Raw genomic sequence first — 15000 nt, forward strand, 5'->3', positions numbered from 1 at the left:
ATGACCCGCGTCTGGCTGAAGTGACAGCGTCTGGCTGAAGTGCCCGTGTCTGGCTGAGGTGATTGTGTCTGGCTGAAATGGCCGTGCCTGGCCGTAGTGCCCGTGTCTGGCTGAGATGACCCGCGTCTGGCTGTCCAGACCAGCTGTTTGGGGTCAAGGGTCAGAGGTCACAGCCCACCCCCCGGGCGAGACAGGCGAGAGGGGCTTGCTGTCTGACCCCACGCAGCCTGGGCTCTCCTCCCCTGGGACCTCTCCTCCCCTGGGACCTCTCCAGCCAAGACTCACTGGTGATTTCTCCACTAAAAAAAAAGATCAATACTGTTTGGTTGGGGCTCCCCCCCGCTCCCTCCCCCTTCCACCTCTCCTCTGGAGGTATGTGCACTACTGATAACCTAAATTGACCAGGAATAGAATTTAGATAATTATTTATCTTTTAAACCTAAAAACCGAACGAAGATGTCAAACAGGCCATTACTTTGATGTTTAGTAGTGACTTATTGACTAAGTGACTAACACAATATACCACATTAGGATGTATCGTGAAACCACATTATGATGCTTTGATAAACTTTTTTTTTTTCTAAAAGTCTGGGGGTATTCCAAGAACATGGGTAGCCCCTTTCATGCGGATGGGATCGGCAGTGATCACTATTCACTGGTATTTGCAGAAAAGATTAACTACATCATACCATTGCTATGACATGACAGAGAGACTTCAGTAACAGATTCAGAAATTGGCCATTACCATTTTGGTGACAATACGGTTCTAATAGTGCCTCTGCATGAAAGGGTTAAGTGATACACCTGGCTAAAACTAACATACAAGAAGAGGTATACCTGCTAACAGATAGCCTGCAGTTGATATTTCGTTTAAGAAATGAGGACACCGAGTTCTTATATTAGCAGTTTACCACCACCTCCAGATGAACTTTAGCCTGGTCCTGACCATCCCATAATACTACCATTTAATTTCGTATTCATGGTCTGGAGGTTGTTTGGGGTCAAGTACTGGTGTCACTTTTACCTCTTATTGCACTTAACTTGAAAACCTGCTGCTACTAAGTATTCTACCCCAAACACAATTTCGTTGCCTTTTTGACAATGACAATAAATTCTTGAATCTTGAATCTCGGTCAACTCCATGAGACACTGGGTGTATCTGAAAGTCCCTGGTGCCTTTATATGTTGAAAGGCAAAAAAATGGGGAAGCACAGTAAATGTAGTAGATCCGAACAGCCAAGTAAGCTTTCAACCATCAGGCGAACGATACACGGATGACTTTCTATATCGGGTCATATTTCAAGTAGGCAAACGATGGTTACTTCGCTATCTCAAAAGTCTGCGGGAAAATTCTGATGAGAATGCATTGGAACAGTAAACTGTGCACGCGCACTGCGCAGACGGCTGTTCCGTGTGCCATCACGAACACGCCCATAAGAGTGACACAAAGGATATGACATCACAGCGGTAGACATCTCAAGTGGCCATAAATTCCATCTACATTGCTGCTCTGCCAAACAGTCAATTGAAACCTGTGCTTCACCTTGAGTCTTAAGGCCTGTACAGCGTACACACACGTCGCTACTAGTTACTCGCTCAGCGAATCAAGTCAATAAAATGTCAATGTGTTCCAGCGAGACGAGCAGACGAGTAGGCAAGTACTGTACAAGCGATGCTATGTGGGCGGATTCTGAGTTGAAAATATTTTAATTTTGAGCGAGGCAAGTAAGCAAGTAACCAATTGGAATGCAGAGTTCGGTACTTCTCGCCTGTACATTGGCAGTTAAAGCCGCGGGAACTTTCAGCGAACGTTCCATGAAAGAGTGGCGAGTAGGCGAGCAAGCGAGAAGCTAGTAATGTGTGTGTACGCCGCTTTAAACTAGGTGCTTGAAATAGAGTGACTTGACTGAAAAAAACATGAAGACAATCAGACAGAGAGGGGCTGGTGTTATTTGCTACATAAGAACAAGTCCGACAGGCGGACAACAGATGCGTCCGTCTATGCCCGTTCTGAACCTTTTTTGCCCAAACGCCCCCTTGGCCTCCTCATAACCTGTCAAGGCAATTTATCAATAAGCCTACCATGTACTGTATAAGCCTGGATTTGAAAAAGTACCATAGGATTTCAACAGTGTTGGGCAATTTACTGAAAAACTGTAATGCATTGCTGATTACATGTTACTGTCTTTTCAAAATAATCCCTTACACTACATTTAGCAATGTGGGGACCTAAGGCGAATTTAGCTTAGGGGGGCCATCGGTCCATCCCATATCACATTTTTTTTAACATAAAATCTCTATTTTTGTTAGGCTATTTTTTTTTTAAATCACGATTTTTTATTTTTAAAAAAATAATAATTACAAACATAAAAAACAGGCAAACATTACAACCCTTTCTGGACAGATTTCAATGAATAGGCTATTTGCAATTTTGCATAGGCCTACATTAAATAAACTAAAATGTGAAATTCTCTTTTCACTTTAATATGAGAGCAGTGATGTCCCCCCCTCACTGAAGTGTTATTTCATGTGTGTGCAATGCATGATGCTGTCACCTATTTGAAGTGACGTTGATGTTGGATTTCATGGAATACTTTTAAATGCCGCTTTGGGAAGAAAACATAGTAGGCGACAGGTGAACTGTTTTTCTGTCAAAACAGTGGTTTGCAGGCGTTTGCGTTTTCACGTGGATATTGTCTTCGTGGACCGTAACAGACAAACCGTAAGTTCCATAAACTAATCAATGAGACATTGGCTACGTGTACATGATGTTTTTAAGTCCGATTTAATAAATGCGATTTAAATAGATCAGATTAAGAGTTATTTTGCGATGCGTATACATGGCACTTTCACTTAAATGCGATTAAACGTCTGGGGAAAATAAAGCATTGCGATTGGACTGAGGACGCACGTGCTGAGCGAGCCAAATAAGGCACGGGGGCGTGGTTCAATGCCACCGAGATGCAGGTCATCTTCCCCACGAAAATCGTTGCCTCAGGCGGACTGAAATCACAACATTTCCCCCTTTCTCCCTGGATCATTTACAATGCTACATTAGCTACCCTGTTAGCATAGAAAGACGAGTGGTCAAATGGTAATGTGGAGTAACTTTGTTGTGCTTCATTACTTCGTGGGGCACTTTTACATCAATATATGGAAACCACAACATTTACAGTCGCTTAGGGACTTAGTAAAACTTTCATGTGAAAATCAACAGGAAGTGCCGCCATGTTCTTCTCACTGGCAAAGAGCACGGTCTCTTGGCCATAGATGTGTACATAGGAAACGCTATCTGCAAATGTCTCATGCCTTCCTATTTCATGGCACACATGGATGGAATATGCATACAGACTTCTGTGCTTCTGCAGTTGTGTCAGATAATGCTCAATCAGCTGCGTAGCCGGTTTGCTAACCATTATGGTAGACGTTTTGGTTTGCACGCATGAGCTCCAGGCCAAAACTGAGCGACTGCCACCTTGTGGACACAAGAGGGAATCACAAGAGGGAATCACAATTCAGAAACTCATCACGGGAGGGCGGACGGACGGACGGAAGGACGGACGGACGGACGGACGGACACCAAAGCCTCTTATAGAGATGCGTGGGACGCATCTAAAAACACAGAATGTGCGCACATCCATGGTGCAGCTGGACCAAACACACAAGAATTGAAAAGAAATAATAAAAAGGTCCACAACATCACTCATCTATGCTTCTCAAAAGGAGTGTTGCATTTCAATGGAGCACTGAGCATCCAAAACATACTATTGAACCTATTGCTATGATTATGTCCTCGTTTGTTAGTCGCTTTGGTTATAAAGCGTCTGCCAAATGCAATGTAATTTAATGTAATGCAATGCAATGTAATGTAATAATGTAATTGGGAGCATAGGTCAGTAGTGCATTGTTATTATGTCTATTCAGTTATTGGCTAGGTAACCATGGGAATGAATGTGTGTGTGTGTGTGTGTGTGTGTGTGTGTGTGTGTGTGTGTGTGTGTGTGCATGTACGTGTGTATTTACTCGTGTGTGTGTGTGTGTGTGTGTGTGTGTGTGTGTGTGTGTGTGTGTGTGTGTGTGTGTGTGTGTGTGTGTGTGTGTGTGTGTGTGTGTGTGTGTGTGTGTGTGTGTGTGTGTGTGTGTGTGTGTGTGACTCACTGGGGGCGCTCGTGGCTCTGCCTCCCTCCTCCGATCGGCGGCAGCACCGACTTGCTGTTGATCTCCAGTCCCTTCCGCAGCGCCTCTCTGATCTGCTCTGTATCTGTAGACACACAAACACACACACACACACGCATGTACACACACGTACACACACACACACCGAACCACACACACACAAACACACACGTACACACACAGAACCACACGTACACACAAAGAACCACATGTACACACACACACACACACACACACACACACACACACACACACACACACACACACACACACACACACACACACACACACACACACACACACACACACACACACACACACACACACACACACAGAACCACACACGTGCACACACATACACACATTAAGTTCAGCTGATATGTCCTTTGCTTACTGCAGATGAGCAGACCTACTATGATAACTTAACTGCAGAATTATAGTTAAAGAGCTTATTCATTTTCAGCTGCAGCCCATGGCTCATCCTGAAAAGCTGGAGAAAAAATAGAAAAAAATCTTCGCACACTATAAAAGCTCCCTTGTCGTGATTTTATTGTGAAAAAAGGCACTATTTTGCCTTTTTTAACAATAAAATAAAGACAAGGGAGCTTTTACGGTGTGCAAATATTTTTTCTACTTTTTCTCCATATATTATTTTTGATATTCTGCACCCGTAGCTAGTTGCTACTTTCGGATGTGCGCGCACCTCACACTTTTTGATCGTCCTGAAAAGCTTAAAATCTCACAATAGTCTAGGCAGAATTTCAGAAAATGTGCTTATTTAAGGTCCTGAAGGCAAATCATGTTAATTTTTGGTATACAACTGATTTAGGGGTATTCAAGGGTGCTGAATCCAAATCTGCTGTATACCGGGCGCAAAAATGTACGGAAATGCCTCAAACGGGCAAAATCCAATATGGCCGCCAACAACAGGTTAAAATCTCGCAATCCCTTTTCTTTTTGACTAAACAAGGTATGAATATGAAAATAAGACTTATTTTTAAGTTTTCATATATGGGGAACCCCATTCTGTCATCAGATTTAAGGTCAGATTTGAAGAAAATGCTTATATGACTGGCAGCTTTTTTAAAACAGGGAGTCTCATATTGTCAACGATTTGTAGCATTATGATGAAACTTTCGAGATCCACAGAAAATAATGTCGGATGTCTTTGTGAACACCAATACTGCCGAATACTGCACTGAACTGTCTACTTTTACCTGAAAAAAGAAGTTTGTGTCTACCTATTTCCATTCTTTAGTTACTGGCAGTAGAACATGGGATGACACCACCAAAAAAGCACTGTTTTTTAACCCAAAAATGCTACACTTCTGTGTCCATATTTTTGCTTGCAGGATAAAGTGTCTTTTTAGTGTTCATGTTTGGTTTACAGCATTTCCATGAGTTTTGAAAGATGCTTAACTTAAATCTGCTGTATACCAGGCTCAAAAAATCCCATAGTACCTCAAAATGAAGGAATCCAATATGGCCGCCATCACCAGAGATATACAGTACATGTCTGTGATTAAACAAGGTCATCTCTTAAATATATTATGCCAGCTATAGGTTTTCATACATGGGGAATTCATTGCTGTGCTCGGGTTTAAGATTTGGATGAAAAGACATGATTTAGACCTGCATACATGTTTAAGACTGTTAATAAATTGATCATTTATATTGGAATATTTCCCCTATTTCAATTTAATCCGGCATTAACTATGGTCTTACATAAAATCTTGTTTTCGAATAGGCCCCCGGTAGAGTCCATTACAATACGAACACTGTCACTGAAAAGACAACACTTACTACCCACATACACTACATTCACTCCCTCATCCCCACCCTGTCGCCACTCTTAATGTAAATAACAATCAAGCATAACATTGCAATGTTCGGACGGACCACACATTGAGAGAGTACATACAAACACAAGTGTGGCAGAGAAGACATTCTTATTGGAACACCAACGTACACATACGTACGTATACAGGCGCTTTAATATACACTCAGGCAGATTTCAATTCAATAATTGAGTCATTATACCATGATGAAATGTTTCCATCTCAAACCACGTCCCATGCTCCCATCTTTTCAACCATAAAAGTAAGTGCACACACGAGTGTGCCTAAATAATTCTTTTTATACAACTTTACAATGGAAATCACTGTTTGCCAATTTTATTGATGTGCTCATTCAATCTATGAATAAAGGAGGATTGAGTGGTGAGCTGATGTGTAGAATAGAATAGAATAGAATAGAATAGAATAGAATAGAATAGAATAGAATAGAATAGAATAGAATAGAATAGAATAGAATAGAATGGAATAGAATAGAATAGAATAGAATAGTGTTTGTCACTATGCACATGTTCAATGAGATTGAAAGCAACACACTTCAGAGCACACATTTAATTCACAAAACAGTTTTGGTGAGCAGAATATACAATTAGTAGTGCCAAAAAAAACCATGAACAGAGCAGGGAGTGCATACGGTGTGTGTGTGTGTGTGTGTGTGTGTGTGTGTGTGTGTGTGTGTGTGTGTGTGTGTGTGTGTGTGTGTGTGTGTGTGTGTGTGTGTGTGTGTGTGTGTGTTTGTGTGTGTGTGTGAATATATACACAGAGGACATACTCATGTATTGGTACTCATGTCATACTCATTGGTATCCAAGAGTTATTGCATCGATTGTCTTGCTCAATGTAGATATTACAGTAGCGGTGGCCCACTCTGCAAACACAACCATTTTACATTGTGCTGTATCAATTAGTCTATTGCAGAACACCAGATGGATGGAAAGAGATCATTGGATGAATGAATGGTCATTCTGTGCATGTGCGTGTGAAATGTGGTTATGGTCCTTTGTTGAGTTGTTTGTTCCTTGCTTTGACACACCTGTACCAAGAGGACAGCAAGGCAAAGAGCTGAGGACAGGGTTGGAGGCTGTCCTAGATAATGTTTTAGCTCTGTTAATGCAGCAGGAGGATTAGAGAGGGGCTCAGTTTTTTTCCTCTTGTAGGTGTGCCTCCTGAAGGCCGCAATTATCTCTTTGGTTTTCTTTGCATTCAAAGATACAGAAATTATTCTCCATACCAGACTGCCACCTTTTGCTGGCCACAGCAACTTCCATCTGGAGCTACGCCATAGGCATAGAGGTCCAAAAGAGTGGAGTTATTTAAAGAAATCCTTGCACTTATGACACATTTTGTGTCACATTTGTCTGAGCTGCGCTTTAACTATTCACAGATTCGAAAAGTGACTCATTGGAGCAGTCATTGTTGCTGAAAGAACTACTTTTTTCACTTATTTAACTTCTCACCACCATACATTTTCACTGTGTCACATCTCTGAAAAATCAGTGATCCTGATTGGTTCTACGGTATTGTGGTTTGCGATCAGGGCGAATCCGAAGGATGAAAAAGTGAAGAAAGTGAAACTCCAACTCCAACTCCAACTCCAACTCCCATTGTCATTGTGACACAGCACTCCACAGCACACAAGTGAACACTGCACACAACAAAATTGAATTTATGCCTCACCCGTGCAAGGGGGCAGCCCTCAGTGGCGCCCCATGGGGAGCAGTGCGGTGGGATGGTACCATGCTCAGGGTACCTCAGTCATGGAGGAGGATGGGAGAGAGCACTGGTTGATTACTCCCCCCACCAACCTGGCGGGTCGGGAGTCGAACCGGCAACCTCTGGGATGCAAGTCTGACGCCCTAACCGCTCACCCATGACTGCCCAGGATTATAGGTTATCTACTGTACGTGATGGAGTTGTAATCCCATGTGAGGGATCCAAGTGATAGGTGAAGCTTAGATGATGGAGCACACTGGATGAGAGAAGCACAGTTGTGTGAGGGACACCATGGGGGTGAAGTGCAAGTAAGGGGAAGGCAGCATGATATTGACCATCACTAGGGTTGTGGGTGTGCTCTGACTGTCCCACTTATGATCCAAGCCCTTTGGAGTAGAAGTCAGAGCGTTAACTTATTCTCAATTACCTCTCCTCCTCTCCAGTGATTTTGAAGGAGTTGTTCGCTTAAATGCGACAGCTATGTATGCCCAAGACAAATTTATCTTATTTGCAGCAACTGAATGACTCCATGTACTCCATGCCTCTTCTTGCAGATCCAGAGGGGGATGAGGCACTCCTTGGGGCGAGCACAAGTTGTGATGTCTTTTCATGCTTCGTGAATGGCAGATACAGGAGTAGTGGGACTAATGCCCCATTCAATTTCATCCATCCCGTTTCAGTGACTGACAGGAGGACAGGGTGGAGTAGTATGTGATCCTGCCTCAGTACATTGGCTTGATAATGAGGGGGCACAATATGCCATTGTGTGGCTTCTGATGTAGATAGCAAAGACTCTATGACTAGGACTAATCACTGCAAAACAACTCCATTGCTTTCGCTACATCTGCAGCAAAAGTACAATGTAGTGCCTGGTGTTATGTAGTGTCTAAACATGTAGTGGCCAAATCACTGAGTAGGAGGAGCTTGATAATGATTGGAGATCAAGAAAGTAAATATTTCACAATGACATCAACCTGTCTTTTGTTCCACCTTTCACCTTTCTACCGTTCAAGGATTTAATCTAAACAAGGCAATAAAATCAGCAGACAATAACTTCCCAAAACTAGATATTCATATTAGATTACATTCAGGCATACAAACTTATATGTGTATAGTTTTGTCATAATGGAAGAGGTGGGCTGAGGTGAACACATTTCATTGTGCATAAGCAATTGAAATAAGACAAAACATTTCAATAGAAATTAGCCTGTCAGTTAATTGGCATGAAAAACAATGGTTGTAAACATGAATTCAGACTACACTGAACTGCCTGACTACACTGACTACCTTTGATTATAATTTTAAATTTGATTACATACATAATTTCCCCATGTATGAAAAGAAAACATATAGCTACATAATGTTTTTAAGAGTTCACCTTGTTTAATCAAAGATATGTAGGCTATATCTCTGGTGACGACGGCCATATTGGATTCCTTCATTTTGAGGCATTATAGGATTTTTTTGAGCCTGGTATACGACAGATTTGAATTGAGCATATTTCAAAACCCATGGAAATGCTGTATACCAAACATGAACACTATAAAAAGGCACTTTGTCCTGAAAGAAAAAATATGGACACAGAAGTGTACTATTTTTGGGTCAGAAATCAGTGCTTTTTTAGAGGCGTCATCCCATGTTCTACTGCCAGTAACTAAAGAATGGAAATAGGTAGACACAAACTTCTTTTTTCAGGTGAAAGTAGACAGTTCAGTGCAGTTTGTGGTAGTATTGGTGTTCACAAGACATTATTTTCTGTGGATCTTGAAAGTTTGATCATAATGCTAAAAATCGTTGACAATATGAGGCTCCCTGTTTTAAAAAAGCTGCCAGCCAATTATATAAGCATTTTCTTCAAATCTGATCTTAAATCTGATGACAGAATGGGGTTCCCCATATATGAAAACATACAAATAAGTCTTAATTTCATATTCATACCTTGTTAAATCAAAAAGAAAAGGGATTGCGAGATTTTAACCTGGTGTCGGCGGCCATATTGGATTTTGCCCGTTTGAGGCATTTCCGTACATTTTTGCGCCCGGTATACAACAGATTTGGATTCAGCACCCTTGAATACCCCTAAATCAGTTGTATACCAAAAATTAACACAATTTGCCTTCAGGGTTCATCTTTTGGGAAAATTGACCCTGACTACAATGAGTGACCTGCATTGCAAACATGAGATAACCAATGACAACTGACTATGTAAGACTGAATGTTACTCTGGAAAACCCTAACAGATGGACATGAAAGATGAGGAGCGTTGGGGGCCAGAGAACGAAATGGAGAGGGAGATAGAGAGATAGAGAGAGAGAGATAGAGAGATGGGGGGGGGGAAGAGATGTATAGTCCTGTAGACCTGCTCGCAATTTAGGGGGGTGTCTCACTGGAACTAACTGGAGTTAGCGGCTTCCTAGACAAGTACGGTGGTGCTCGTCCACCGTAGTGCCACAACTTTCACAACATGGCCAAATATAAGGTAGAGGGTCAGAAGAACAGATTTTGAGTGGATTCCAAAATGCGGACTGACTCCCGTCCTCCCTTGCCTCCTTTTGGCCACGTGATGACGTCACAGACAACAGAATTGTATTTCAATATCTCGCAAGAGCTCAACTCTAATGTAATTTTCTCATATTCAAAACGGATAAAGGGATGATTAAGGAATAACAGTCCCTCAAATGTTGTCGTGGCTAGGCTGTCGGCAGGGAAACTTTATTGTTTTCTACATAGAGGCTGGGCATCAGCGAAACGAGAAGCCACAAGCACAGACCGAGTCTGCATATTGGAATCAACCCAGAGAAGAGGGAGAGGCTTCAAGGGGAAGGTGGGGAGGGGGAAGAATCAATGGCCGTTGTAATATCATAGCCTGGTGACCCGTAGCCTGATAAACCAGCCTAAATGTGTGTTTAGTCTGGCCCCGATGAACAATACCTCCGAAGATTGTTGATGAGAACCTGTTGTTTTTTCAAACCGTGCCGGCGCTCTGACCAATCGGCAATGTTTGCAGTTAATGTGCTTTCCCAACGGTGTTCTTCCTGTAGTTCTTCCTGTATCAAAACCCAGCTCGCTTTGATTCAAAACAAATCTCTGCGTTGTGATTGGTTTTGCCAGACTCAGGGCACAGTGTTCAAAACGTTCTCAGGATTTCACTCAGTTCTGGGTTTGAAACGATTGGACAGCTCTGACCCAATCGTTTGCTTATTAGCAGGCCGCCTGGTGGACACTCAATCCTCCCCAGAAAAGAACCTCCAGACCAGTGTTTCTCAACGGGGGCGGTACAGCCCCCCAGGGGGGGCGTTGGGGAGCTCTAGGGGGGTGTTGAGAAGGATACAACTGAGCTGGGGGGGTGGTCCTTAGTTGCCATTGGGGGGGCATTAGTCCATTTAATGTTTTAATACTAAGGAGGGCATTGTCAGCCTTATGATGAGGTCAAGGGGGTGTTAGGAGGCTTGTGATGTCACCAAGGAGGCGTTTGTTCAAATAAGGTTGAGAACCACTGCTCCAGACCATGAATACGAAGGAAGTATTATGGACGGGTCACCAGGCTAGTAATACCATGTAATATCATACCACTACTTTTGCAATTACATCTGTAACAGTACTTCCACTGTTACTTTCTACAAATCTGGATACCTTACCCTTACCTGAGAGTCATGCACAGAGGCGATGCACAGAGGCAGAGAGAGAGAGCGAAAGAGAGAGAGAAAGAAGAGAAAGAGAGGAAGACAACTGAAGAAAGGGAATACTTGCTTTACCTTTATCTGAGTCATCGCGACTGCGAGGCGATGGAGATGGAGAGAGAGAGAGTGAGAGAGAGAGAGAGAGAGAGAAGAGGAATAGAGGAAGACAACTGAAGGAGGAGTGATAGTTTCTTTCTGTACCGGTATCGGAGAGTCGTCTTGGCTACGAGGCGATCCAGAGAGAGCAAAAGAGAGAGAGAGAGAGAGGGAGAGCGGAGGAGAGAGAGAGAGAGAGACAAGAGGAATAGACCTTTTACCTTTATCGGAGAGTCGTCTTGGCTGTGAGGCGATGCAGAGAGGCAGAGAGAAAGAGAGAGAGAGAGAGAGAGAGCAAGCGAAGGAGAGAGAGGAAGAAGAGAAAGAGAGGAAGAAGATTGAAGAGAGAGAGAGAGAGAGAGAGAGACAGAGAGAGAGAGAGAGAGAGAGAGAGAGAGAGATAAAAGTAAGAGAGGAGGAATAGACCTTTTACCTTTATCGGAGAGTCGTCGTGGCTGTGAGGCGATGCAGATGCTGCGGCTGTCGTCCTCGTCCTCGGGCGGCCGGCTCAGGTCGTCCCACACACACTTGGCACTCACGCCGCTCAGGTTGGAGCCGTCCGTCTCGATGCCCTTCTCCACTCGCTCCTGCTTGGAGAGCGCCACGCAAACACACACACACACAACACGGCCCGTCAAACACACATACACACCAGACCCGATACTCGTTCCTGCTTGGAGAGCGCCACGCAAGCAAACACACACACACACACACACACACACACACACACACACACACACACACACACACACACACACACACACACACACACACACACACACACACACACACACACACACACGAGAGCGCCACGCAAACACATACACATGGCCTGTCACACATACACATATACACACACCACCAGGCTTCAAAGTGCTAAAAGGAGAATTCTGGTCAGTTTGATAACTTTTTGATTGGGTAGGTCAAGACGATTTTTAAATGTGTAAAAAAAACATGCACCATGCACTAACCATGCATCATGCACTTTATGGTCAGTCCTGTGCCATCTGTTGTCTATGTGTTGTCTTGCTACACAGTTAATTCCCATTTTGGGAACAATAAAGTTGAAACTTGAGCTTGAACTTGCCCCCATTAGAACGTCCTTTTGCAACAAAACTTCATGTATAAACAAACGGTGCTGTGTTTTTGGGTACTGACTACTGACAAGGGTGTAAGCAATACAATTACATGTTACAATTTAATCATCATATCTCTCTGTTACCGTCTCTCTAGTCTACATCATGAAACCAGAGATTCTTTAAGTATATTGAGATATGCCAACATAATAGGTTTCTATGGGCACCTAACGTGACCAGGTTCCGGTCTGCCTAAAGGGGCGTGTCATAATGCTCCTAGAATGAATAGAACATTCCTTAGGTCTGGCTAAAGGGGGAGAAATGTGAAGCCAGAAAGTTTGTAATAATACGTTGTATATCATATTATGTACTGCTCACATTGTACCAGCAGGTTAGGAAAAGGTACAGAATTATTTCATACAACTATCTGGAAAAAAAAGTTGAACAAGAGCACTTAAAGGTAAAATATGTAATTTGTTCAGTAGTTTATAGTTTATTTAACATTCACAAATGTTATCTTTTTAATGAATACACGCCACCATCCATCAAGTTCCGAGTATTCATTTATGACAAGGAAATTAAAGGACCACACCGCACTGCTGTTACTTGTGTCCGTGTTATCCTTTTGATAGGTATACAAGGTAAATATAGGGAACATTTTATCAATATTTTAACCTTGTGCCGTGTCAATAAACAATGTCTAGTCAAATCAAATCAAATCAAATCAATACACGAACAATGTCCGTCATTCCCAATTACCAGTTCGAAACATATTTGCCTGTTTCGGAGTGGGCTGCAGCGAACACATTTTGAAAATAAACAACTAAAACGACACACTCTACCTTAAAAACATAAAAATAAAATCAACTCAAGAGATTCCTGCATGACAACAATCAAACACAAACGTCCACCTGCTGTGGGCCTACCCATGCACGCAGAAGACCAGCAGATGGAGATGTAGCTACACAACCGAAAAAATTATTTTAAAAAAAAAACACTCGCATGAAATACGAAAAAGAGGGCCGAGGGTTCAGTGCGGTCATGGTCCAGGCTCCTAAAATATGCACACAGGGTCACGACCCCCACTCCACACGCACGCACACACGCGCGCACGCGCGCACACACACATGCACACACACGCACTCACACACACACACACACACACCAGCTTCCCCCAGCCACTCTCCGTGTTTGTTGCTCTAAGAAAGCAAAGCTGTCGAGAGGGAAGGAGGAGGAAGCCTGGTTGGGCTGGCACTCACCAGGGTTGCCAGATGAGGCAGATCATTTCCAGCCCAAAAAATGCTCAAAATCCGCCTGAAAGCACTAAATCCTATTGATCCTAAATTCTATTGATTCCTATGGCTAAAAATTTGGGCGGGTTTTCCTGCAAAATGCCATTTTTACCCGCAGACGACCATCCTAAGCAGCCCAATTGGGCGGGACACCCGCCCAATCTGGCAACACTGGCACTCGCTGCAGCGCACTAAAGAAAAGCCTTACTTGTAGGTGAGGGTCGATCTCAAATATCGTCTCTCCTCGCCGCATGTCTGTGACTAGCCATGGCCCGCCTGCCCTGTTGGGAGAGAGAGGGATAGAGAGAAAGAGAGAGAGAGAAAGAGAGAGAGAAAGAAGGGGGGAGAGAGAGAGAGAGAGAGAGAGAGAGAGAGAGAGAGAGAGAGAGAGACAGAGAGGGAGAAAGAAGGAGAGAGGGAGAGAGAGAAACAGAGACAGAGAGGGATAAATAAGGAGAGAGGGAGAGAGAGAGAGAGAGAGAGAGGGGGGAGGGGAAGAGAAAGAGACAGAGACAGGGACAGAGAGGGAGAAAGAAGGAGAGGGAGAGAGAGAGAGAGAGAAGGGGAGGGAAAGAGAAAGAGAGGCAGAGGATGAATGTGAGGTGGTGTTAGGGGTGGGCGATATGACGATATTAAATCGTGAATCGTGATATTGAGTAAAAGATCGTCTCGAATCTGCCAAAGTGGAGAAATCGTATAGATCGTCTTGCAGTGAGGATGTTTATTATCAGCATCAGAGTGACGTTTTCTCACTTGTGTTGTTGTCTTCACTTTATTCTTTACATTATTGTATTCCAATTGTACACTTTATGAGAGTATCATCAGTGTGTTAACATTTTATTGACTGCAAATTACAAATGGCAAGTATATGAAAGTTGTTTTTTGTTGTTTTTATTTTTTGGATGGAAGATCGTGATAAAAAATCGAAATCGAGATTTCATGTTAAGAAATCGTGATACAACATTTTTGCCATATCGCCCACCCCTAGGTGGTGTTATAGCTCATTCATTTGAAACTCGGCTGTCGGTAGACCCAAGGTTGTTCTCCCGACAACCGTTGTAAATGCGTTCTGTTTTTAACAGCTGGGGACAATATAAACGTCTGTAAACACTAA

At 43.1% G+C, this 15000-nt stretch overlaps 1 protein-coding gene across 6 annotated transcripts in view; it reads right to left on the reverse strand.

Moving 5' to 3' along the window:
• sufu (suppressor of fused homolog (Drosophila)) overlaps positions 1-15000 on the reverse strand; it is a 46521-nt gene that overhangs the window by 17708 nt on the left and 13813 nt on the right. For 4 of the 6 annotated variants that reach the window (XM_063192289.1, XM_063192285.1, XM_063192283.1 and 1 more), the window contains exons 6-8: positions 14095-14167; positions 11952-12108; positions 4159-4261 (exon numbers count right to left, since the gene is read on the reverse strand). In XM_063192289.1, the coding sequence (XP_063048359.1) occupies positions 4159-4261; positions 11952-12108; positions 14095-14167 (333 nt within the window). The remainder of the gene's footprint in view (positions 1-4158; positions 4262-11951; positions 12109-14094; positions 14168-15000) is intronic. The other 2 variants (XM_063192288.1, XM_063192284.1) reach the window with 1 other exon arrangement.

The sequence above is a fragment of the Engraulis encrasicolus genome, chromosome 24 (genome assembly GCF_034702125.1).
Source record: "Engraulis encrasicolus isolate BLACKSEA-1 chromosome 24, IST_EnEncr_1.0, whole genome shotgun sequence".
Classification (NCBI taxonomy): Eukaryota; Metazoa; Chordata; class Actinopteri; order Clupeiformes; family Engraulidae; genus Engraulis; species Engraulis encrasicolus.